The sequence below is a fragment of the Zootoca vivipara genome, chromosome 10 (assembly GCF_965207765.1).
Source record: "Zootoca vivipara chromosome 10, rZooViv2.hap1.1, whole genome shotgun sequence".
Taxonomy (NCBI): Eukaryota; Metazoa; Chordata; class Lepidosauria; order Squamata; family Lacertidae; genus Zootoca; species Zootoca vivipara.
Window position 1 is genome coordinate 38,740,516 of NC_142593.1, and position 26,489 is coordinate 38,767,004.

The window sequence follows — 26,489 nt, forward strand, 5'->3', positions numbered from 1 at the left end:
CTGAAATGCACCCCTATCATTTCTCCACAATTTACTCAAGTCTTACTGAAGCCCTCCATGCCTTGAATTTTAATATATATTAGAGCACATGATTTTGCAAGTAGACACTGTGGAGGGTCATGTTAAGCAGAACAGGGGAAAATGTAGATCAAAATCATAGACCTCTTCCCAGAATTACTGGGAATAGTACTGAATAGAAGTACTGTACATTATCTCTATAGTATTTTTAATGTATATGTTGCTTAGGGTGGATGTTGTTATCTACCCTCTCATACAGAAGCTTCAATTAAACACTAAACAACTTTAGACCCATTTAGTACAATAGTCTTAAGTTGTGTTGTAGCCACGATGTTCAGCAAAAACAAACAAAAACCCTACAGAGTTGCCAAATCTGTTTATATGAAAACTTGAATACATTTATGTAAATAAATACAGTGGGATACATAATATTCCATTAATTAGTACCGGTGAGAGATGAGTCCTGGCATTCATCTAAGGCCGCACTGTTGGATACCTCATTGGATGCATGTCCTTAGAATGTTTGTCCATTTAAAACACCCACATTGTTCTTTGGGAGGTCTGTTCCTTAATCTTCTTCTTAGCTCATCATTCTCCTCCAAAAGTTCATCTAGCTTCCCTTTCAGTGTTTTTGGACTATCTGTAATATGGTAATGATGCTCTTGCTACAAAAAAACAAACAAAAAACAACTCAGTGTAATGTGGAAGAACACAAGCACCCTGCAGGATCAGACCAAAGGCCCAGCTATTCCAACCCTTCTGTTCACACAGTGGCCAAACAGATGTCTACGGGGAAGCCCGTAAGTAGGACCTAAGTCCCACAGTACTCTCCCCACAACGATCTGCAGCAACTGGCATACAGAGGCATGCACTCTCTGAAAATATATAACCACACTAAATCTAATGCCTTCGATCCAGAGATCGCAGCCCTGCTAAACTCCACCAATTTCCCTGTCTTGCAGTAGCACACACACACCCCAATCTCACACAGATACTTAAAAGTGATCTAATCCAGGAGTAGATTTTGTGTTTGTTGGAGGGATCTGTAGTGGGGGGGAGGCAGTGGTGGCAGTGAGAAGACAAGAAAGAACCCTTGTGGAAGAAGAGATCTACTTGATCTTTTCTACATCCAACTCAAAATGTTTCTGTGCATCATAATTCACTGAGATGCTTGCTTGTAGAAATCATGGAGTATCATGAAAAGTGTTTTTAACCTGGTTGAACACCTCACCTGCATACCAAATTTTCCAGTCACAAATGAATTCAAGAACCATATTTCTTGTATGCAACACACTATTAAATAGCAGTGGTGACTTTTCTGTAGTGAACCTGAATTTATAGAATTTCCTCCCCAGGCAATCTGACTGTCTATTTCACTTGTCTTCTTCCAGAGACAGATATACCTCTTTTTTTTTTTGCTCCAATATGCTTTGGGGTGATAAAGATCACAACCCTATGCATTTTTATCCAGAGGTTACTTAGTTTCTATGTGAAATTAACTCTTCCTGTCCGCCCCTCATTATTATTGCCTCCTGTTCTCTCTCCCTCTTTTTGACCTATCCACTTTTGATATCAAGAACAACATGTATTGTTGTGAATGTAGACTACTTAGACAATTGCTTGTCATATTCATCAAGATAATTTTAGAGCTGTTCTGCTGAAGTTATGAAAATCAGGCATCTGTTCCCTGGGAACAGGAGTAAGAATGTAATGAATAGCTTCTATTCAAAACATTGGCTATATGCTAGCAGCTGAAGAGTATTAAAAAAATTTAATGGTTAAGGGAAAGACAACAGATCTGACTCTCTTTTGGCAAGCACACAGTAAATTCTGCTAGTGTTGTGAGATTACGTTATTATTATATTTATATCCTGCCTTTTTCCTAGTCCAGGACTCGACGGATTACACAGATAAAATAGAAAATGTTAAAAACCTAGGAAAAAATAATTAAACTGTAATTAAACACTAATGTAATTAAAATAATTAAAAGATCCATTAAAAACACCACCAACAAAAACATCACAGCACCAACCCTTTTTTCAAAAGCAGTCAGTAAATTCAAGGCTCTGCTTCTACATACCCAAGCACAACATTTAAATATAATTTTGAACTTTAACATACATGTTCCATTTAAAGTCCTATTATTGTGCTGAACGCCCAGATATATCATGCTTCCCTAAAGATTTAATCTGAATCATAAATTCAGGATTGGGCCAAAACCTACCTTGAAGCAATTGTTTCTACACTCAACATTTACACTCATTAGATTCTGAAGAGGACTGCTGACAAAGTTACTGCTTTTATACTTACTGTGAGGGTATACTTTGCACTATATACCTCAGTGGGGCTTATCTTTGAAGAAAAGCTATTCAGATCCACTTTATGCTCTTTGTGCTCAAGTGATTTTTATAAATCAGTAGCTGATGTCTATAGAAAGAACCAAAAGTAGTTAAATCATTGATAGAAAAGTAATTTTTTGTGCTTTGCTAGCTTTAAAGATAGATTTTTATTTCCTTGCTTTTCTTCTTCTTTTACTCTAGAGCAAGAAGAAATCAGAAATCTTACATACTGATAAAGATGAAAATATCATGTTCTTGCTATAATATATGCACCTGTTCTGGAAAAAAAGAAATGTATAGTACATTAATTTTCTTTTCAACACAAACAAATGCATAGAAGCTCCAATATTATTATGCTTCTAGGCATGGGTCTGGCTTCAAAAAAAATGCATCCTTATCCCTCAAATCCCACAAGAAAGATGGCTGTATCTGTTTTGTGGTTGGGTGTGACAAACAGTACTTGGATGCCCTTTACATAACTGTTACAAATAATCTGTGGAATTTGGCTTACTACATTTCCAGTCCAATCCTATCTGAAATATTCCGCTGTACACAACCATTGGCTCACTATAATTTCCACTCATGCAGAGATTGGTTCCAGGAGCTGCCCAAGACATTTTGCTACCTGAGGTGAAGGAACGAGATGGTGCATTCACCATTCTGTGCACAAAATCTCACTAGACTTGTAGTTGAATTTTACTTCAACACTGGTGATGGAGCAGAGTCCTCCAATGCACCCTATGGCAGAAAGCTAGCCTATTACGAACTGCAGGGCAAACACAGATACTCTAGCCACTTTCTGCCTCTCAGAATTTGCCGCCTGAGGCAGCTCCCTCACTCTGAATCACTCTGCCTCATGGATGGGCTGGCCCTGATTGGTGCAAATCAACATGCACTGAAATCAATGGGAATTTTGCAGCAATCTAACTTTGCAGGGCCTATATATTTACCTTAGCAATTTTTCATTTCATATGCTGAATATACACTAATTACAACAATAAGCCAGCTAAAAGTAAATTACAATTTACACAGCAGTTGAACAATCCACTAAAGTAAAGGTAGCTAACTAATCTCCACAAAACAGATAATTCATTTTGCCTTTCTGCTTACAGTTTGCATGATCTTCTGACTGCACATCTCATTTTTGCTGACATTTGCCTTGACAAGAGTGAGGTCAAGTGCTCCAGCCCACTTGCAGTTCTTTCTTCATTTTTTGGAGCGTGTTTTTTCTAGGAAACAAAGAACAGCTCCTAGGAAGTCATTGAAAATGTGGCAACAATTACATTCTGAAGTTCTGCTGTTTGAATGATATACTTATTTAAACATTTTCTATCCCATCTTTAGAGAACAAGACCCCAGAAAGCAGCAGGCAGCAAGTAAAAGCACACACACAAAAAATAAAAATCACAATAATGAAATATAATTAGCTAAAAATGGGAGTGAATAGCAGCACAACCCATAGCAGCAGCAGGGAAAAAAAACCTAAATTAAGACCGTACACTAAGTCAAACAGGAATGTCTTCACTGGTCACCTGAAGGAAACAAGAGATGAAGCTAAATGGTCCATCACAACTGAGGACCAGTAACAAAGAAATAGTATGATAAAATTAGAATATCACACAAATCTCATACCTTAGAAGTGTCAGGAAATGAAAATATAGGAGGACAACTTTCTTCCTTGAGAAACTTCTTTCTATTAATTTTTCTGAAGCACTCTGGGCTAAAATGCTGAGAACAAATCATGTCCCACTGAGATGGCATCCAAAGTTTGCCACTAACAGGGTCAGCTCGGTGTACTGACATGGCCCATTCTTGCTTTCTTGCATTATCCTTGGGAAACCTTGTTATAAACAAATAAAACCCAAGCATTCTTATGGTAATGTTATAAACAACCATATTTGGAACAAACATATAGAAAGTGTTAGGTACATGTGGTTGCCAGGCTAAATGCTCAACAGCCCGACTTTTGAGTAGTAAAGCTTCAATCCTATACACACTTACCTAGGAGTAAGCCCCACTGAACTCAATGAGACTTACTTCCAAGTAGAAATGTATAGGACTGTTAGAGGGGTAAACAAATTGGCAACTGGAGGCCTGAATCATGCAGAAGGAGCATTTCCCCCATCTACAAAGTAAGTGTACTCATTTTTCAAGTGCTGTGCACAAAATACCCCTGTGGCAACCCTGGCTATCATTCAAAGCACCCCAGGGTGCCATGGCACACTGGTTGAAAACCACTGGTGTAAAATGTTCTTCTACGGGAATGCTTAGAACAATTGTGAGCAGATTTTAGACTTGCAGAATCTCCTCACCCCACCCCTGAACCCTGAGATCAATCAACTAGAACCACATGCAAAACAGTTCTAGTTTTCGGACACATTTTAAGAATGAAGAGCAGAGTATTTCTGAGCACATTGCACAGCCCAGGATGAAAATCCACACCTGGATTTCTCTCAGGTATTCTTTGTTTCAGCAGCTTAATTTTCGATATGGAGGAAACCTTTAAGACCTTGCTACAGTTAAGACAGTTGGGAGCCAGGATCTACAGTGAATCAACTATAGATCTACTAACAGGTCTTATTCTGCCTTCTGCCAATCTACAGCTTGCCTGACATGCCTTGCCTATATTCAGTGGAAAGCTGGAACATAATATCTTTCAAATACACACACACACATATGTAGAAAACAATTATATTTTAATGAAGGGTCCTTCTGGATTTTGCTGGAAAGAGTCACAAGTGGGATAGTGCATTTGGGTGACAGATCCTTTTTGTCAACTAATGAGAACTGTTCTTCCCAAACAGCCCTGCACAATGTTCCGCTATGGAATACTGCCCCATGCTGGTATTAACACACATCGTCCAAAATAAGACTTTCAAAATTTATTACCACATTTCTACTCTTACATGAATCACATTATTGTGCAATTTCAAGCACAGGCGTGGCAGCTAAATTAAATATCTCCACAACATACAACAGGATCTGGAGTAGCCTGCAATGTTATTCTTGGAGATTATGAACAATATGCCTCCTCCAAACATTCATTCCTGTAGGCAAATGCCTGATACTCCAATAATAATGATACCAGTAATTAATAAAAGATCAGGGTTTACACCATGCTCAGGCTGTTCACGCTTACCTGTGAAAAGTTATTCCCTGTTTCCTATTCAACTTTGTGTCTGAATTGGTGCAGTTATATGCTGCACAATATTTCACCATGGTAATTCTACTTCAAGCTGTTGTAGAAAAGAAGAATTCTAAGCAGCAGAGCACATGGAAAGAATATACTAGGATGAAAAGCTTCTGTTGGAGAAGGTGCTGCAGTTCATTTCCATGTAGAAGGCTGAAAGAAGGGAATGAGAAAAATATTGTTGTCGAAGAGTTAAGATTAAGTTACAGTCTTCTTTTTAACATAGAAAAACATACCAAGAATGATATCTAATTGTATCATACTGCTTGTACAACAGATTTCCTCTTGTGCAAATGGGACTCCCCATTGCATCTTCCCAAAATTTTGCTCTCCAGAGCAGATTGGGGAAACAAGGTAGCTGGAAGAGGCAGCAAAGAGAGGGGAAGTTCTGCTGCAATGTTGCATATTGATCCAAAAGGCAGCATTACTCTTTTTGATAGTTATCATTTTGAATCAGAATTTCCTGAATTTTAAACAGAGGCAACTACTTTATTTAACACTTACAGCACAGTCCTAAACATGATTACCCAAAGTACATGTGTGCCTGTGCAAAGGCTGAAGAAGAGGAGTTTGGATTTGATATCCCGCTTTATCACTATCTGAAGGAGTCTCAAAGCAGCTAACAATCTCCTTTCCCCTCCTCCCCCACAACAGACACCCTATGAGGTGGGTGGGGCTGAGAGACTTCAGAGAAGTGTGACTAGCCCAAGGTCACCCAGCAGCTGCATGTGGAGGAGCGGGCAAGCAAACCCGGTTCCCCAGATTATGAGTCTACCGCTCTTAACCACTACACCACACTGGCTCCCTGTGCCCATTCTTGTACGTATTCAAGGGTAGAATCATACAGCAATAGAATTGAAGAGCATTTGTTGTGGGTTTACACACTCTTAAAATACTTGCATAGCTTGCAAGTATTAAGAATTGTATCATTATCAACACATGATTGTCACACACACCCTCTTTTTGGGATTTGTGTATATGGTGTGTGTGTGTGTGTGTGTGTGTGTGTGTGTGTGTGTGTGTGTGTGTCACAGTGTCTATATAGATTACAGTATAAGGGTTCCAAACCATGGTGGGGGATGTGCAAGCTCTCACCACCACCACAATGATTCAGAGTCAAAGGAAAGGTCAAAGGAGAATAAGCAGCCTTAATCCACTCCCTTTTATCTCTCTTCCAGAACAGGAATTGGAAGGGCAAGAGGAGGAGAATCCTTCTCTTTGCCCTCCTCTCCCCAACCTTTCCCACTCCCAGGGAGTCCCCACTTATTTGTATCTATTATGCACTTTTCAATTATTTTTGTGTCACTCACTCAAACAGTAACATGAGCACCCTCCCCACAATTATGCAGAAAGAGGTATTACTCCCCTGGCTACACTTTTGAAGAGCTAATTCTCTAATTCAAGGGCCATTTTCTCAGCAATGGAAAATGCCATTCTTTGGGCAAGTCAGAATGTGTTCTACATTAAATGCATTTAGCTAACAGCCATTCAGAGTAAATAGTAACAGGCTTTAATTTAAATGCAGCAGAAAACACCAGATCACATTTTTGTACTGTTTTTGAACTGCTGAAATAGCAAAACCCATCAGCCAAGAGAAATCAACTATATCCATTTTGCAAAATCAACCACTGAAAACACTAATCCTTTCTTAAATGTACACGTACTGAAGGTAACATAAATGTGAGCAACGGCACATTCTATATTTTTTATCTAAGCTTCAAGGAAAAATGCAAAATAAGTTTTGTTTGGCGTCAGTGGGTCACACCTTTTGTTCTCAACAGCTCTCACGACAGTATCCATATGGTTTTGAATGCAACCAAGGGGGTGATATTAACCAACTCAATAGAATGAAAACAAGTATTGTGACTTCTGTGAACACACCCCTGACCAGTGATCTGTTTAAAGGATTTGCAAGATCCATAACTGACATGGTCTCTTTCTTAAAAAGCTCAAGTCCGTTGCAGCAGTCCACTTGAGAGCTTTGCTTCAAACCTTAAGATTCGATTCACCAGGATGGCAATAACAATTGCCTTCACCTCTGTGGAATGACTAGCTATTCTTGCCATAAAAGTGTCATATTCACCACAATGGGCAAAGGGCACATCTCTCTCCAGCACTCCCTTGCTCTATTATTTTATTTATTTATTTATTTATTTATTTATTTATTTATTTATTTATTTATTTATTTATTTATTTATACCCTGCCCATCTGACTGGGTTTCCCCCTCCACTCTGGGCTCTAGCCTCTTCTCCACTGTGTTCTGCATCAGTAGAAGTTCCACAACTTCTTGAAGCTTCCTTAAAGCTTGAAATGTCTAATTGGAAGCTAGAGACAATTATTCATATACAGTACTTGCCACATGTATGTCTCCTCCTTCCTCCAAGGAAGCAAGCATGGAGTTAAACTACTTTATACTGGCTAAGCTAGTTTTTCCTGTTACAATCTAGTTTGTCAGCAGGGAAAACTGGCTAAATCCCTATGCCAGAGCATGGCAAGTGATGGGAAAAGAGAGGAATTCATGGGTATATGGACAAACATCCAAACGCAGCCACTATGTGTATTTTTGTGGACTTTCCTTCTTGTCATAATTCTGCTGTAAATACATTGTTTTTAAAAGTGTTTGAAGAAGGTCGACTAAAGACAACAGACCAGCATCACCCAAGCACACTGTCATTCAGGATGGAAAGTACACAGAACTCTTCTAACTGTACTTCAGCACAGTATAAATAGATCCAGTCTCCATGTTTATTATTGCAAACAGGCACAAAGACACAGCCAGAATTTCTAAATGTGTTTGGAAGAATGAAACTAGACTTCCCTGCTGCAAGAAAGAGCTGGGAGCGGTGGAATAGCCAAGGTAAGAAGGTGTTCTGCTCACTCTATGGACCAAAACATCTGGTGCTACATCTGGGTTGCTAGGTAGCATACTTCTTGCAAGGTACTATTCTTCCCCACGGTCACCAAACTTAGCAGCATTTGGTACAGCAGCAGTAACATCTAAAGCCCCAGGAATTGGTATGTTGCATCATTGTCCCTGCAGAGCCTTCATCAGTTATCACTACCTTAAGATGACAAAATTCATTGCTATATTATGTAACCTTGTGAAACGTTAGTGCTTGAATTTTGCTTCTTTCCCCATTCCCCCTCATTTCCCCCCTATTGTATCACATCTTTTAGATAAGGCTGTGTTTTAACATCTTTGTACAATGCCTTGGAAACTTTAAGTGCTTAATAAATAATATCCAATGCCAATATGAATAAAGGATGGCTCACGGTTATTTTGCTTTTGAAGTAAAGCTTGAATTTGTGGTCCACGTTTCAATACTTATTTTGTAGTTATGTGCACGGCCAGGATCATCCATTAATCTTAGTACAGTGGAACCTTGGTTTAAGAACAGCTTAGTTTATGAACAACTTGGATTAAGAATGCTGCAAACCCAGAAGTAGGTGTTTTGGTTTTTGAACTTTGCCTTGGAAGCAGAACATGTTCCGCTTCCTGTTGAGTGTGTTCCATTTGTAAAGCGAGTCCCTCGCTGCTATGGGAAAGCATGCCTTGGCTGAAGAATGCTTTGGTTTAAGAACGGACTTCCGGAACGGATTAAGTTTGTAAACCAAGGTACCACTGTATGGTTTTAATTCTGTATTCAAAAGAAAAACGGTCCATCCATTTTGACATCCTTGGTTGGCAAGTCTTCTGGCACACAATAAACTATAAGGGCCCCCCAAACTCAGTAAAACTGGAATATGGTTGCCCAGGGCAGGGAATGCCTCCCCCCTCCTGCTCCCTAATGGCACTAGGCAGACTCAGTAAAAGCCACAGATAATACCTGGGAGAGTCAAAAGAGATCATAAGAAGATATGGCTGGGAGAGGGGAAGGGAGTAAGATAGGTATAACTTGGGCAGAAGCCTGCAGAAAACGGTGGCACAACTTTGCCATTGGCTTGAAGGAATTCTGGCAGTAATACCATGAAAAGAGATCAAGATCTGGAAGCATTCCTTCTGTCTGAGGCCCGACCTTGGGAAAGGGGTGGGGTCTTGTCTCTTAACACTCGGGAGGTGCAGTGGGAGGTCAGAGATCAACCCTGCTCTAAGCCTAGTGTCATCATCATCCCAACCCTCGGGTCTCTCAGGAGAAGACAAGCCCTTTTCAGTGGGTGGGCCCTATAGCAGAAGATGACCTCAGACAGCTCCAGCTCCTTCCTGTCACAACATGGTCCCATGTTGTCTAAGGAGGGAAGACATACCAGGCAGACTAGACTCACTGGGAGCTCACTGGGAAGCTCTGTGAATCTCTCTGGAATGGCAAATTCCTGCTGCTACTAACCCTGTTGTATTGCCAACTGCTGAAGCTCCAAATTCAATACAAACCTAGTATCAAAGTGCAATGCTAAGCCAGAGACAAGAGTCCACATCTTTCATGAGTACCAACCTCAGGAAAGAGCAGAGGTAGCCAACATTCTATTGGACTCCTGTCCATTGGCTGTGGCTGATGGGAGCTGCTATCCAATAGTACCTGGAGGACACCACATTGGCTACCCCTCATTCAATGACAGAACTGGCAACTGTCTCCATGCTACACTTTGGAGGAGTTTTGAGCATTTCCAAAGCACAGCATGAAGCTAGGGAGAGATTTTTGTTCCTTTCTTTAGCTCTCTGGGCACGCCAGAAGACACAGGAAAAGGACAGAGCTGGTGGCATCTGCAAATATTAAGGTCAGCCAAAATGTGCAGACCCCAGAAAATAACCACAGGGGCAGCAAGACCCCACACAGCAAAGGTGAAGTACTAGCAACACTTTTGCAAAGTGAGCAGGCACTGGATTTCAGGCTCCATATATATATTTATACTATAGGCAATAATGAAATACAGTGCTAACGTCCATTCCCCTTTGACCAAAATATATAGTTTCTGATACACAATTCTAGCTCTTCCCCCACACCCCCTCATATACCTACACCTAATAAAGCATCTTCTTCCTATTTACACAGTCATCTCTTCAATTTGGAAAATACCCACTGATTAACTTAATTTTATGCATTGCCTTTAATATAATTTTGCTTGCAATGTGTTGTTGTTGTTTAGTCGTGTCCGACTCTTCATGACCCCATGGACCAGAGCCAGCCAGGCACTCCTGTCTTCCACTGCCTCCCGCAGTTTGGTCAAACTCATGTTGGTAGCTTCAAGAACACTGTCCAACCATCTTATCCTCTGTCGTCCCCGTCTAGTGCCCTCAATCTTTCCCAGCATCAGGGTCTTTTCCAGGGAGTCTTCTCTTCTCTTGAGGTGGCCAAAGTATTGGAGCCTCAGCTTCAGGATCTGTCCTTCCAGTGAGCACTCAGGGGTGATTTCCTTCAGAATGGATAGGTTTGATCTTCTTGCAGTCCATGGGACTCTCAAGAGTCTCCTCCAGCATCAAAATTCAAAAGCATCAATTCTTCGGCGATCAGCCTTTTTTATGGTCCAGCTCTCACTTCCATACATCACTACTTGCAATATATATTTAGCAAATTAGGACAGCAATTCCAATTGTCATTTCTGCTCATGTATGAGAGTTGAAACATTAAAAAAGATCATTAGCCTGGAGGCACATTGCCTCGTGCTGTGATCACTTCCAGAAGTGGGAGGGAGGTCAGTTCAGGGCCAGGTGTGTTCCTTGTCAGGTAGTCAATGCATAAAGACAGAGTTCAAAACACCACACAAGAATTCATCCAGCACTTAACTCAGCAGATAAGAAGAGATTACTGCTTCCAGCAATATGCCTGGAGGCTAATGATTTTTTGGTCTCCCGCTTCTCTTTCATATGACTGCAGATGTAACATGAGGAGGAATTAAAGACCAGCAGCACAATTAATCTGCATTTACTGTATCTCACTATTTTTCATTAAAGGCAATGTATGAAATGAATTTCAGTCATCCCTTCTGGCAAAGCAAAATGCTTAGACCTCAAGAAGCCTGAAGAGGCCAGTTTGCATTAATCTAGTAGTACCAAAGGGCCTAAAAGCCTCTTGGCAATTATTCTCTGCTGAAGTCTTCCATTAAGCCCTGGGGCAGGATATAGGTTAGTTCAGTCTTTAGTTCATAACTCAAGGGAGCAGAATGGCTACATCTAGGAAAACTAATATACTACAGAACTCAGCTCAGGACCCAAGTGAGTGCCAGGCAAAAGCATTCTTCTCCCAGGCCTTTGGCAAATTAAACAATCTATTGCCTTTTAAAATTTTGGCTGATTAACATCCAATACCCTTTTAAATGTGTCATGGGAAGAGGGATTCTTTGTTTGTTTTTGTTCTTATTTTTATTATGTCTTTTGTGTTTTTTATGTTGCATTTCTATGTTGTGAACCGCCCTGATTCTTCAACATCAACTTTGTTGGACTGGTCATATTGTTCGGATGCCTGATTATTGTCTTCCAAAGCAACTACTCTATTCCCAACTTAAGAATGGAAAGCAAAATACTGGTGGACAACAAACGAGATTTAAAGATGCTCTCAAGGCAAATCTAAAAATAAAATTAGTATAAGCACTGATAACTGGGAAATACTGCCCTGTGAGCACTCCAATTGGAGAACAGCTTTTACCAAGGTGTTGTGGACTTTGAAGAAGCACAAACTCGGGACAAAAAGGAGAAATGAGCTAAGATAAAGGCATGTTTGGCAAACCCTCACCGTGATCAACTCTCACCTGGAAACCTATGTCCCCATTGTGGAAGGATGTGGGGATCCAGAATTGGCCTCCACAGTTACTTACGGACTAACTGTTAAAACTGTGTTTATGGAAGACAAACTTATTCGGCTATGAGTGATCGCCAAAAAAAGAAGACAAGAAACATGCAAGTAAACAAACTGTAAGTGAGGGTTATTGTTTTGTTTGTTACTATGTTACGTATTTTTGTGTTTTTATCCTTGGATCTATTTATTAAACAGAAATGCAAACAAGCAAGCAAGCAAGCAAACAAACAAACAAACAAGTCCTGAAATAAAAGGTGGCCAAATGGCCAAAGGTCAGGGATGATGGGAGTTGTAGTCCCAACAGCATCAGGCGGGTGAGTCACAAGTTCCCCAACATTGCAGCAGAGCCTGTATACAAAGAGGTTAGTGATTTCACACTGTAGCCCAGCCTCTGGAAGGCCCTCCATTTCAAATCCTCCTTTGGGTTAACAGTGCCTATGATGGGGCACAGGTCTGGGACCTCACAGCCTGACAGGTGTACAGACAACTGCACACTGTCCAATAGCAGTCATTTAAAAGCTATTTCCTTTTGTTGCTACTGCCCAGAGAGGGACACACTGTGTAGTGAAACTTCAGTCATGCCTTCTGCCTGTACTTTGCAGAGTGCTGGGCCCACACAGGCTAATCCACAAATGAGTTGCACCAGGTTGTTCTCAATTATTCAACACAACTCTAGGGAGACCTATGCAAACATAATTGGCAGTAAGTCCCATTGAGCACAGTGGGACTTGATGGGTAATGCAGAAGATGATGATAATGGTAATAATTTTATTATTTATACCCCACCCATCTGGCTGGATTGCCTCAGTCACTCTGGGCAGCTTCCAACACATACAAAAACCGTAATAAAACATCATTCACTTAGATAGTCTCAAAATGAAATAAATTGATGATGATGATGATGTCATGGCCCCCTTAAGAGCTTGGACTTTGACAAGGAAGGATAAGCCATAATAGTAGTATGCCATGGAAGAGCTAGGCCTTTAACACTGGGACTGAGCCAAAGCCTGTCACATCACCAGAGACCAAAACCCTGAGGTCCTCAAAGAACTGACCATCCCTAGACCTAGGATGCCTTCAGCCACCAGATCATGAGCACAGGAACTGAACCAGGGGGGAACTAATGGGAATGAGATGGTGTGCTAGGCCCCAGGCCAGGAGACTGGCCCTTTAAACTCTGTATGCTCCAGGGAAGAAAGCAGGCTTGAGACTGATAAAAAGACCCATTGAGGTTTAAGGGCTTGTGGGAGGCTTGGAGCTCTCCATGGTGCTGGAATCTTGGCCTTTATTTGCATTGCTCTCGGGTGAACTGGTGTGCCTTCTGGGCTTCTGGTCAAGGTCAGGCCAGAACAATGACAGTGTTTCTGCTTAAAGTAAAGTGCTTTCACTGAGGTGCTTTAAGGAACAGCCTCAATCCCTTCATGACTACAGAGGCTCCAAATGGTATGAATTGATGCTATATTGTCCATTCTATGGCTGCACAACACATTCGGGCATTGTTGTTGTTTTAAAAATAAGATCTAACTCCCAATGTCACAAAAGAGGTTTGGCTGGCTCTACTACAACTGTAAGAAATACTACCTATTGCTGTGCAAAGGCTGCAGATCTGTCACACAAGGCTGACAAAGTGCTGATAAAGCACTCTCACTTTACAAGCTGGGGGTGGGGTGGGGGAAGCACAAGAAAAAATTAATTTTCATGGCCCTTCAGAAAACACTCACCAACGTGCCATTGCAGGGGGAGCTGCATAACTCATCCAGAAACAAGGGGGATATTATTCAGCAGGTGGAATAGACAAGATTCAAGAAATTATGCAAGATAAACAGTTCATGAAGAAGCATAAAGAAATAATTCACTCCTGGGGATGATTCTTTATGGATGCAATAGCCTAAAATTCATACCTGAGATAACTTCACTAAATTCAACGGTGCCACCCTTGAGATTAATCTGTAGCAGAAAGATGCACACGACACAAAGGGTTTTAGGGACAATAGATAGATTGAAATTCTGCCTGAAAGATTCACTAACGAATTATGGACCAATGGAATACATGCATAAATTGTAAAATTATATTATTTGTATTTTAAAATGACAGCAAGGTTTGCCCAGCTTCAACACTTCCAAAATTTCCCAGCTACACTGTGGCCCCAGAACAAGTCTTTGTTTCCTGTGGTATTACTTTGTGGTATTATTTTACACCTAAATTATTATTATTATTATTATTATTATTATTATTATTATTATTATTATTTTAAAAAAACATATCCTGAGCTCTTTTTCCTATAGCAGCATTGAGTGTAGCACAGAAAGGCAGCATTTTATACAGGATTAATACAAAATCTGAACTACTATGGAAGGCTGTAATGAATTTATTTGTAGGATTGTGGTAAATTACATATTGAGTCTGTTGCCTCAGTATTGGCTTCCACTGTGTGTTTTATGATATTGAAATGCACTGAATATTATTTGATAGTGTATAATTTTTTTAACTGTTGTTTTATTATTGTTCCACTTTTTCATTTTGTGAGCTACCTTGGGGGGGATATTTTTTTTAACTGTCATAAAAATGTGTCCAATAAAATAAACAATAAACCTTGTTTTCCATTAGAACCAAATGAAAGTTTATTTTCAAAGTACTGTAAAACAAATTACTACATGTATTTGGATAAATTTTCAAATTTGGGTGATTTGGGTTTTCTTTACATTTCTCCAATTATTGCCATGTTTTATAATAAGGGTGGGGAACAGGATCCAATCAGTAAGGTGGATTTTGAACCAGCCTTCTGGGAACCACTCTGATAAGTGGGTGGGGCCACCCATCCGTCAATCTTCTGATGTCACCATGACAAGGCATAAGTATTCCACCAATATTTTATAAAATGAGAAGTTTTGTTTCTGACAACCAGAACAATCTATTATAGTTCAAGAATATATCATATTGGCTGAATATTGTAAATACTGAAATGCAAATTTCCTAAGTCCTTTTTCCTTTATGAGAAATCTACACTTCTAAACATACAACAACAACTTGAAGTTCTGTTGAAATCATAGAATCGTAGAGTTGGAAGGGGCCTTGAGGGTCATCTATTCCAACCCCCTGCAATGCAGGAATCTCAACTAAATCATACATGACTAATAATCATCCAACCTCTGCTTAAAACCTCCAAGGAATGGCTCCAAAGAAGTCCATTTCTGGCTAATAGAAAGATAAACCCGACTCTGGGGTTACGGCGCTCATCTCGTGTTATTGTCCGAGGGAGCCAGCATACAGCTTCCAGGTCATGTGGCCAGCATGACAAAGCCGCTTCTGGCGAACCAGAGCAGCGCATGGAAACGCCGTTTACCTTCTGCTATTTATCTACTTGTACTTCGACATGCTTTTGAACTGCTTGGCAGGAGCTGGGACCAGGCAACGGGAGCTCACCCCGTCACGGGGATTCGAACTGCCAACCTTCTGATCGGCAAGCCCTAGGCGGTGGCGCTGTGGGTTAAACCACAGAGCCTAATTTTTACTGTTTGAAATTAATGAACTTAAATTAGTCATGTTGATTAATTTCGGTGGGTAAAGCTGAGTAGATCACCACCCTTATATTTTATCATTATCGTTTGTTTATTTATTTATTAAATTTGATAGCTACTTTTTCTTGCCCAAGCTTATGGGACTACAGCAACTAACAGAGTACTTACAACAGTCACACTAACACTCTTAGCAGTCCTCTCCTGCAGTTACCTTAACAGATACAACTCAAACAATTTCCTTATGAAATGCTCACAATGTCAAGTACACACCCTATATTCTGCCACAACACATTTACACACTTGACATCCATATGCAATCCAATTCTGTGCATATTTGATTGATCCAGACATGACAGAAGTGTTCCTGGCCAATAAATCAGTTTGCCCAGGAAAAGGAAACCAGCCTAGTTTGGATGGTTTCTCACTCCCACTGCAGACTCAAGGATTACAGTTTCAGGGTGCTCCTGGTTCCAGTATTGCTTTGAGATTCTAGGTGTTGCTGGGTCACAACTCCCATCATCCCTGTCCGCCGGGCATGCTGGTTAGAACTGATGGGAGTTGGGAATCCAACATCTGGAAAGCCACAAGTTCCCCAAGCTAAGTAAGATTCAATTAAGTTGTAAGGCTAGAACCCTAGGTGAAATCCCATTGACTGAAGAGGGATTACTTTAGAGTAAATAGCAGATATACATGGGGTCATGCTTTCACAATCAAATGAAAAAGCTTAGGCTAAAAATCCTTAAAATATTTTAGGTATCCTTCCTCCTTTATAGAAGAATTTAAATTCTATCATGATCCTTAATGCTATCGAGCCACTCTGTGCTCAGCTGGTTTGCCTTGCTTTGTCTTATCTTTCAACTTAAATGGTCTTATTTACTTTCACTACTTGCTTCTATAGCAGGTGTTCTACATCATTTACTACAATGTCCAAGATAATGAATTTATTTATGAATAAAATGAATTTCAGTTTGCACAGCGCAAAGTAGCACTCGGGGAAATCTTTTTCCAAAGGTACCTGCCATGGCTATTTAACATTCTGATGGTGTTTTTAGGCTACATTTTAAATGCAGAGTCATAAGAAGAGTAGAAGAAGGTACACCTAACTGTCCAGCTTATACCATGGTAAAACAGAGCATGAAGGCAGATTCAAAATATACCGGTAGTTACATAGATATAACCAATGAAATCAGTGGTGAACTTTTTGATACAAGTACATCTGCTCAAGCTACACTTTTGCAAGTGTTGGTGTGGTGCTTCTGATAAGATTTAGAATATTAACATCTAGCTTATTAACAAAGAACGTTGAAATCTACTTGAGGTACTACATGAACCCTTTCCAGACATATTTGTGTATATATGTATGTATGCAAACAAATATCTATGGTATTATAAGCAAACAGTAGACTTTAAATCATTTGATTTGTAGTAACGTTTCTGCATTGCATCTTCTGAGAAACACCTTGTGGTCAGGTTTAGGGACAAAAGGACTTTGTGATCCCCTGCTTTTTGAAAGAAATCAAGAGTAGCCTCCAAAGAAATCCTGTGGGTGAAGCTTTTCCCTTGCGAGAAAAAACGCACCTGTTTGAATTATGGTGCTGGAGGAGACTCTTGAGAGTCCCATGGACTGCAAGAAGATCAAACCTATCCATTCTTAAGGAAATCAGCCCTGAGTGCTCCCTGGAAGGACAGATCGTGAAGCTGAGGCTCCAATACTTTGGCCACCTCATGAGAAGAGAAGAATCCTTGGAAAAGACCCTGATGTTGGGAAAGATTGAGGGCACTAGGAGAAGGGGACGACAGAGGACGAGATTGTTGGACAGTGTTCTCGAAGCTACCAGCATGAGTCTGACCAAACTGCGGGAGGCGGTGCAAGACAGGAGTGCCTGGCGTGCTATGGTCCATGGGGTCACGAAGAGTCGGACACGACTAAATGACTAAACAACAACAACAAAGAGTAGCCTATCCTGCGAACCCAATCCTGATTTATTTATTTACTTGTCTTGTGCTGTGTATAAATTCAGATTGTAAACCTGCTGAAAGGGTCCCCAGGGATATACATTTCTATACGAATTTTGCATATAAGTGTGTATAACGTACAACGGGAGCGTCTTTTTTTTTAAAAAAAAGAAAATCGCTTGGCAGTTTATAAAATGCTGCTGTTGTGTTGATTCCTTGGGTCCAGTCTCTGCCCCCGACTGCCTCCCCCCAACCGGCAGGGGCGCAGCGGGGTTTTAAACGGTGCGCAAACCCAACCGCAGGCACAATTCACCAGAAAGGAGAAGTTCAACGGGGCTTCCTCGCAAACAAATCCCACCCCTCTCTGGATGAGGGGCATCCTTCTCCTCCAAAAGCCCGAGAGAGCGACGTGCGCCTCCCGCCCCGCGAGTCGCGGGAGCCCCACTCAGGGCACGGGAAAGAAAGGACGCCGCTGGCGAGCGCTTCGCTGCTGCGCGGATCGAACCTACCGCCTTTCCCCGGAAGTTCCTCCTCGCTCAAGATTCCGCTCTGACTGCCTTCATTCACACACAAAGCAAGGGCGGCCCAGGCGCGCCTCTAGCCACGTGACTGCTCTTGCCGGGCGGAAGGCGGATTCAACATAGAGCTACGTCTACTGTATGTGTCTCAAACGGTAGCCAGCTGCTCTAACAGTCAGGCACTCACACTTCCCGATTCCTTTAGAATTCCCACCCACCCACAAACAAACTACAGGGGGTGGAAGAGAAAGCTGCCCGTAAGTAAACCATGGGCAAAGAAAGAGAGACGCAGCAAAGCGTGTTTTGAGAATGGCTACGCTCAAGTCCTGCTGGCGCGCTTCCCATAGAAGCAGCTGGCAGGCAACTCTGAGGACACGATGCTGGAGTAGACTGGCCTGATCCAGCAGAGAGGCAATTAGGTTTCTCCGTCTCCACCATGTCAAACGATTATTAATTGATTGCATTTATGGTCCACCTTTCTTCTCCAAGGAGCTGAAAGTGGCGTACCTGGCTCCTCATTCAATCCTCACAAACAGGTGGGTTACGCTGAGAGTGGCCCAAGATCACCCGGTGAATTTCGAGGCCAAGTGGGGATTTGAACCCTGGTCTCCCATGTCCTGGTCCGATACCACACTGGCAATAACGGTCGTGTTCTTTGTAACCCAGATCTTATTTGCGTCAAAAACTTTGTAATTCTACTGGATCTTTTAGTTATAAACACACAAGACTATGGAGGGTAAGGCTTCCACATGCAATTAAGTATTGGATCGTGGCTGGGAGCGGGTTTTGGCCTTTGCTCCAACCTGAGAGGTGTTTTGTTTGGAAGATTTTTGACTGAAAATCCAAGCCCTCACTCTCTTCTAGCCACCTTCAACACGGAGATAATGGACCGTTGGCCGCAACAGAGCCAGCCTTAAATAAGCTATGTGCACATTTTGCACCTGAAACACAAAGCTTGGGAGTTAGAAGCACTGTACAGTACCTGATGCTTTATATTTCTTGGTGTACATGCTACGGCCTAATAATCCAAGCAACAAATAAACACCCCCACCTCGCTTCTCCACAATTTTCTATGGGCAGCTCTCACTACCGCTCTCGGGAGGCGGAGGAAGGAGAATCGGGTCTACGGAAACCCGGAAGTTCCGTCTCCAGACCGCGGGGCGATTTACTGTTTGCATATGACCATATATCTTACGGCGAGCAATCGGCTACTGACCTTTCTAGCCGACTGCACCCTCTATGATCGCTCAAGACAACCGAGTCGAATCGGAGTGGGTGCGTAGACTTCCTTTTACCCTCTTCCTGCTTCCGGTTGGAGGGTGAGCGAATATTTTAGCCGGGGACGCGGGGTTGTGTTGGGCGACTCCAATGGGAGGAGGCATTGTGGTTGGCCGGGGGGGGGGGGCTTTGAGGCGTGAGAGGAAAGGCGCTTGACGAGGCTCCGCTGAGGGAGAGGGAGGCCGGGCCCCGCCGGGCGGAGGATACCCGCTTCCTCTCCTAATCCTCGGGCCAGGCCGCTTCATATTGCGGTTTGCCGCTGCCTCGAGCCCACCGGGGGAGAAGTCTGTCCTTTCCCCTGAAGGAATCGGCGAGAGCCCTTCCCGGTCTCGCTTCCGGCACTCGCGCTCTTCGGCCAACCTCTCCTGCTTCGCGCCACGCCCCCCCCCCCCCGCTGCGTTCTTCGGGTTAACGGCCGCCTCGCGCAGGCAGAAGCCCAACAGGTGTGGTTTTTCTCAGGGCCGGGGGCGCGCCTGCGCCTTCCCAGTCACGCGGCTGCTTCCGAAGCGTTTCAGAAGTTAAGAACAGCAGCCGTTTAAGATTCGTACATGACATTCGGATGCTGCTGCTGCTGCTGCTGGCTTTGTGCTCCCTTTCCGTGTCTTATTCTAACGCCTGCATTGAGTCTTAACTGCATTGTCCCTGTCCGGGGAGGTTTCCGTTGGACCTGCTAAAAGCATTCCCCTACAATTAACTTTGGGTTTTGTCTCTAGGAAACCAACATGAGGACCTGTCTATGCGTTTAGGAAGAGCGCTGGCAGTCCTGATTTTAGAAATGTTTCAGTGGCAAGTCTCAACTGTAAAGCAGTGCTGTAGTTGTTAAATTACATAGGGTACCCTGTCACCTCCACATCTGCAAATATGTTGTTAGCTACTAGTCTTGGTTTTGAACTCTAGATTGTCGCCTTGGATTAGAAATCCTCTCCTGTGGCCCGTCCCATAGGCTTGTGGAAAAAAATCCATTCTTCAGCCACCTTGAGTGTAAATATGAAAAGATGCTGAGGGGGCTGTTTGCCTCCTGCTTTTCAAACCAGCCTTAGACTGCAATTTCTACCCCTTGTTTGAGAGTATGCCTTGTTTAGTATTAAGTCAATGCTGTACATAGGGCTTACTTCTGAATAAATATGCATAGGACTGTGCTGCTAGTCCTCAAGGATTCAGTTGCAGTTCTGAGCATGCGCTGTTGTTTACATCAGTTGCTCCTACCTTTCGAACAGAAATAGTTGGCTAGCAAGTCCTTCTCCAAAGCTGTTATCTATTCTTATTTAGAACAGAATATGACAATCATGTGCTTCAAGTAAGTGTATGCTAGGAGCAAAGGAGGGGTATTTCAGGTGTACTTTCATCTGTCACTGTGGAGATTATTGCTGGTAAGTGGAGGCTGCGTCCATGATGAAGAGTTGGACTCAAGTAACAGAATTTCAATTCTCCATACAGATATGACCCTGGGGCAGTCTTATGGAATTGCTGTCTGAGGCATGAACTCACCCTAGATCAGGCATGCCCAACCTGCGGCCCTCCAGATGTTTTGGCCTACAACTCCCATGATCCCTAGCTAACAGGACCAGTGGTCAGGGATGGTGGGAATTGTAGTCCAAAACATCTGGAGGGCCGAAGGTTGGGCATGCCTGTCCTAGATGTACACGAAATTGGAGGTAGAATTGAAAACTTAAAAGAATTGTGTGTGACAACCCTATGAACTGTAAGAGTTCTAGCAGCCATTTGGACCAATCCAGTTTAGTACAGGCTCTCCTTTTCCCAAAAGACCCGTAATGGTTGCCTTTTCCAGGAAAAAAAAACACTATGGAAAGAAGCTAGCATCCATTTATGTTTTCATAGTAGAGTGCAAATGTTTTGCCTAAAACGGCTGTCATTAAAACACTGTTTCTTGCACTAGCCTCAGTGGATGTGATTCTCTCCTTATTCTAACATCTTGATTGCGACAGATGGTAAATTCCAAAATGTGAGAACTGTGCATAAGTCTGCCACATTTATGTATGAAACGCCAGCTCCCATCAGCCCACCAGGAGTGATGGGAGTGGTAGCTCAGCAACATCTGGAGGGTGGGTCACAGGTTCCCCGTACCCGGCTTTAAGCCTGACTCATGTTTCCAAAGTGAGTATCTGTATTCTTTGTGCCCCTCCAGTAATAATAGGGTCAGAAGGAAGGTCTTATGTCAGACCTCCAGCTTGTATGTTGTGCAGCCCTTTACATCCACACATGCAAGTATTGTTTAAGTTTGGATTGTTTTATATTGCTACAATTTTAATAATCGGAAGTTACTTTACCTTTTTAAAGGTGATTTCCTTTTGTTCTCTATGACAACGGTACCCCGTTCTGTTGTGTATAGTTAAACTGGAGCTTCTTTGCCTCTTGGGTAAGTCTTATTTACTGGTACATTATATTAATGTAATTGTAAAACATAGGGGCTGGTTTGGAGGATACCTGGGATCCCAGTGAAAGGACTTGAGATGATGGTGTGGTCATGGCAGCAGGAGAGAGAGATGACGTTAGCAAAGCCGTTTTACATATGCTTAAATGAGAGATATGACAGGGCACAATTTAAGACAATGGATGTGCTTAAAAGGTACTCTGCTGCTCATCTTGCAGAAGAGTGCCGAGAGAAAAAAATAAACTGAATCTAAAGATGATCTGCTTCTGTAACTTCCTGCAGAAGCATGAGGCATTTTGTAGCACTGCAGGAATTCTGGCAGTGGAACACTGCTTGTAGCTATCTTCCTTTTACTTGTTTCTTGAATCCAACCCATAATGCATTCTCATCTGGCCAAGGCATTGACCAAAGGCCATGATCCAGCTGTAGTCACGGGAAACAACTGGTGGGTGCAGATGTGTTCCTATTTGTGTCAGTGTGGCCTGTGATAAGCACACAATACAGACATGGATGTACCACTGGCATGAGGAGAAGGTTCATCCGTCAATAGAATTAAGTGTTCAGATCTGAAAAGGATAGTTAGCTACTGTGTTTTCATTTCACCATAACATCTATTTTATTTTTTTGTGGTTTAAAATACAGTATTGGCATTAACTATGAATAAGAAGTGTGTAAAATTATTAAATTTTATGAGGAAAAAGTAAAGTATTCATGTGACCCTTGGAAGAAGAATTTCAGGCAGTCTGGTCCTGTGAATCATTGTAAGCTGCAGTGATGCAAACATGGTTATGGCAGTTTTAAGTACATTGCCAAATTATGTTCTCTATGGGAATAGTTCCTTACCTGAGTGGCTTGCTTATTACAAGGAGTGACCAGCACAGAATTGTGCCAGTTCTCCTGTAATGTGAGTGGATGTTTGCATGTTATATTAATTATTTTATTTTTAACCTGCCTTTCTCTCAGTGCCAGACCTAAGGCAGTTCAGAGCATAAATTAAATACGTACATAAATTGCATTGCATGGTACAAATGTACTTACAGTATACAGTATGTTACTGATTGGTAGCATATACCACAGCAGGACTGTTAATTACTCTTCCTGGAGTCATTTCAAGGCTGAACTTGAACTAAGGAATGAATATCTCTAGGATCTCCATAATGGGTATCACCCAGTTTAAATGAAAGTTAGTCAACCAATCATTTTAAAGAAAGAAAGCCTACTTTGTTTTGAGATGATGCATGCATTGTAGCAAGCATGATCTTAGAGGAGAGAGTACCTTTTTTAAAAAGAGCTTTTGCCATCCACAGTTTTGGCAATCTAAATTTGCATTGCATATACCTAAATTAATCTGCTGACCCATTAATTCAATTGTTTAGTGTATCTAATTGTGTCACCGCTTCTTTTTTAGGATTTCACCCATTTAGGTGGCAGAAAAGATGCTTGATTATATCAAATCTTGGGCTGAATATATTGTGGAATGGGCTGCAAAGGATCCTTATGGATTTCTTACAACAGTGATCCTAGCTCTGACACCTCTATTCTTAGCAAGTGCAGTACTGTCATGGAAACTAGCGAAAATGATAGAAGCCAAAGAGCGAGAGCAAAAGAAGAAACAGAAGCGCCAGGAAAATATTGCTAAAGCTAAACGAACAAAGAAGGACTAAGATGTCAATCCTACTGGGCAGAACTTTTCTCAAAAAGGCACTGTTCTTAAATTTGCATCTTTGCATTGTAATCTTCAACATAGATGTGCATAAAATTGAATATTCTTGAAATGACTTGTTTTTTACTTTGTGTTAGTCTGTGGTAATTCATTAGGACTTACTTCCTAATTTAGGGTATATTTGTACGCTACAGTACATGTCTAAATTGTCTTTTTAAAATTACTGTTTCAATGATTGAAAACCTAATTACTTATGATTTTATAGCATGGAAAAGAAATGAACTGTTTATTTTCTACACTCTTTTCTACTACAGACTTAACAGGATAGCTTCTTTCTACTGTGACTTATTTCTATATACTAGACTCTCCTGATTTCCTTGTAAAAGTCAGTATTTTCATCTTGCCGTGATCAATTCATTCAATTCATTTGTTGAAACTTGTACTACCTTGACTATGGAATCTTACATGGTAATTAACATTCTTACAGAAGTGTATGTCTGCCCTTTTTAGTGTAAATGGCAGCGGTGTTTACTGGGTACCTACTTTTTTTTGAGGGGGGATGAGAAATATGACCAGTAATTGGGAATAATGACTGACAATGGAAATGAATGTGATGTGGAAGTGGGATGTGAACACATAGCATTATTAGGTGCAGTTTCATTCTTTTTACACAAAGAATAATTATGTATTGGGGAACATGGTAGACACATACAATGCTGCTATATTTAAGCAAATGTACATTGGAGGGCACTCTGAGTCCTAATCAACATTTAGACAGAATCTGGTATACCTCCTAACTGAACTTACCGTCTCCGAAAATAAGACACCGTCTTATATTTATTTTTTCTCAAAAAACCCCCCACTATGGCTTATTTTCAGGGGATGTCTTATTTTTTCCTCCTTCTCCTGCCGCGGCCGGCATTGCTGCTGCGCCTATTACTATGTCTTATTTTCAGGGTATGGCTTGTATTCCTTGAATGCTTAAAAATCCTGCTACGGCTTATTTTATGGCTACATCTTATTTTCGGAGAAACAGGGTAGTTCTTGGTTCTTATTTAAAGCATCAGTCCTATTGGCCAGTGAAGGTGCCCCAGAGTATCCATTCCTCCTAGGCAACATAATACCACAGAGCTGGTTTCTGTAATAAATTACACCCAGTACTTCCTCAGTGCCACGACACCTTTTGTATTATACCACAACTGTCAAAAGAAAAGGCCAGAGTGTTGGCCTATTGCACAGCGATGAGATCCTGAATTGGCATCAGTTGATAGTATCTTGCCCTGAGTTTGTTATACTGCATTGGTAACGAGTGACCATTGTCCCTTATCTTGAGCAATGGTTTGCTGGAATACATAGGAAACTGCTTTATACGGAGTCAGACCATTGGCCTGTCTAGCTCAGTACAGTACTGTGTTACGGTTTTAGAAAGGGAACATTCCCAGCCCTAGTTGGAACCTTCTGCATGCAAGGCAGATGTCCTACCACTGAGGTACAGCCCTTTCCCAGTGTAAGGACTGATAAGATTAGGAAACCTAAAGCTTCATCTAGTAAATGCATTAGAAACACAGCCTCACATAATTGTGTATGCCCCCCCCCCAAATGGTTTAAGCTATGCCAATGTTGTAAATACTACATATTTCTCTTGGCACAGTTAAATAATGCAACAACATTAACCTTCGTGAAGCTGAGGCTCCAATACTTTGGCCACCTCATGAGAAGAGAAGAATCCTTGGAAAAGACCCTGATGTTGGGAAAGATTGAGGGCACTAGGAGAAGGGGACGTCAGAGGACAAGATGGTTGGACAGTGTTCTCGAAGCTACGAACATGAGTTTGACCAAACTGCGGGAGGCAGTGCAAGACAGGAGTGCCTGGCGTGCTATGGTCCATGGGGTCACGAAGAGTCGGACACGACTAAACGACTAAACAACAACAACAAAAAACCTTATTTAAATTTCTACTTCAAATAAATGATATTTTAAAATTGACTTTGTTAATCTTTGAACCTATGAAGTTTCTTAACAATGAGCATCTAAATTGTAGGGTAGGCTTATATATGTTATCTGAAAAACACGCAAATTATTTGGCTCCGGGTCTATCACATTGCACTTGGACATTATTAAGAAACAAAGCAACCCTGTTTGATTCTAAAACATAAATATTTGGTCTACTTTCATGAAAATAAAATTTGCTACTTGTGCATATTATTTTAGCACTAGTGTCATTCCGCCTGTTTAATAAACAGGCGCTAGAATATCCGGCCTTTTTCGGTGGCAGCGGTGCGTGGGGGGATTTTATTCCTTGTCTAATTGATTGTTCCTTCCCCCTCCCTTTGATCTTTAATTTATCCCTAATTCCCCCCCCCCCCCGGTTCCCAAACCCCAAGCCAAAGTCCCCCCCCCTTTTTACCTTTACAGCCCGGGTTCGGCTGGGGGGTGCGGGGGGTATTTCTTCCTTTACCCCCTCCGAAGCTTGTGTTTGGAGTGTGGATCCCACCCCACCCTGTTTTCACACGCTTTTTGCGCCTGCCGTTTGGTTCCTAATTTTTCCCCGTCAATAGCGCTGCTGCTGCCAGGGCCCAGTGGCCGAATTCTGGCTCCTGGACGGCCCGGGCGGCTGCTCCAGGGTGTACGCCCAGTTTTTCGGGGTGGGGTGGGGGTGGCTCCCGCTACTTTTGTTGGCCTCCGCGGCCGTTTTTCAGTCGCCTGCTGCGTCCGGGAGGGAGCTTTGCTGTCCAGGGGGATTGCGCCCGCCCCGGCACTTTCTGAGGGTCCCGCGGTTGGCGCTGAGCATTCGGTGGCCTCCCCGCACCTTTCCTGGCCGTTCCGGCCCAGCGGGGGTCTTCCGGTTGCTTGCGCTGTTTGGGCCTCAATTTTGGGCCTGTTAGTG

The 26,489-nt window shown here is 42.0% G+C and overlaps 2 protein-coding genes and 1 long non-coding RNA gene across 8 annotated transcripts; 1 reads left to right on the top strand and 2 right to left on the bottom strand.

Moving 5' to 3' along the window:
• Positions 1 to 379: 379 nt before the first annotated feature.
• LOC148684442 (THAP domain-containing protein 6-like) lies at positions 380 to 19,391 on the bottom strand. The gene is given in 7 exon segments (XM_088652880.1): positions 380 to 683; positions 2,329 to 2,445; positions 3,468 to 3,565; positions 3,568 to 3,586; positions 3,990 to 4,197; positions 5,497 to 5,700; positions 19,252 to 19,391. Coding segments are annotated over 6 exon segments (690 nt in total). The 5' UTR covers positions 5,577 to 5,700; positions 19,252 to 19,391; the 3' UTR covers positions 380 to 515.
• A 22-nt stretch (positions 19,392 to 19,413) lies between these two features.
• Positions 19,414 to 23,714, top strand: SMIM15 (small integral membrane protein 15). 6 transcript variants are annotated; one of them, XR_015946080.1, is made up of 4 exons: positions 19,569 to 19,990; positions 20,817 to 20,917; positions 21,846 to 21,924; positions 23,348 to 23,714. XR_015946080.1 is itself a non-coding variant. In XM_088652884.1 (2 exons), the coding sequence occupies exon 2, from the start codon at positions 23,376 to 23,378 to the stop codon at positions 23,601 to 23,603; it is 228 nt and encodes a 75-aa protein (XP_088509010.1). In that variant the 5' UTR covers positions 21,846 to 21,924; positions 23,348 to 23,375; the 3' UTR covers positions 23,604 to 23,714. The 6 variants fall into 6 exon arrangements, 1 of the variants encoding a protein (XP_088509010.1); XR_015946082.1 differs by lacking the exons at positions 19,569 to 19,990; positions 20,817 to 20,917 and adding an exon at positions 19,414 to 19,544; XR_015946079.1 differs by lacking the exon at positions 20,817 to 20,917 and having other exon boundaries at positions 19,520 to 19,588.
• On the bottom strand, positions 23,347 to 25,802 carry LOC148684443 (uncharacterized). Its single transcript, XR_015946084.1, has 2 exons — positions 25,545 to 25,802; positions 23,347 to 25,276 (listed from the first exon to the last, which is right to left on the bottom strand). It is a non-coding gene; the product is annotated as an uncharacterized LOC148684443 (long non-coding RNA).
• Positions 25,803 to 26,489: the final 687 nt, after the last annotated feature.

Bases quoted from the DNA above. Each gene is read 5' to 3' on its own strand.
- SMIM15 (XM_088652884.1), top strand. From the start codon at position 23,376: ATGCTTGATTATATCAAATCTTGGGCTGAATATATTGTGGAATGGGCT.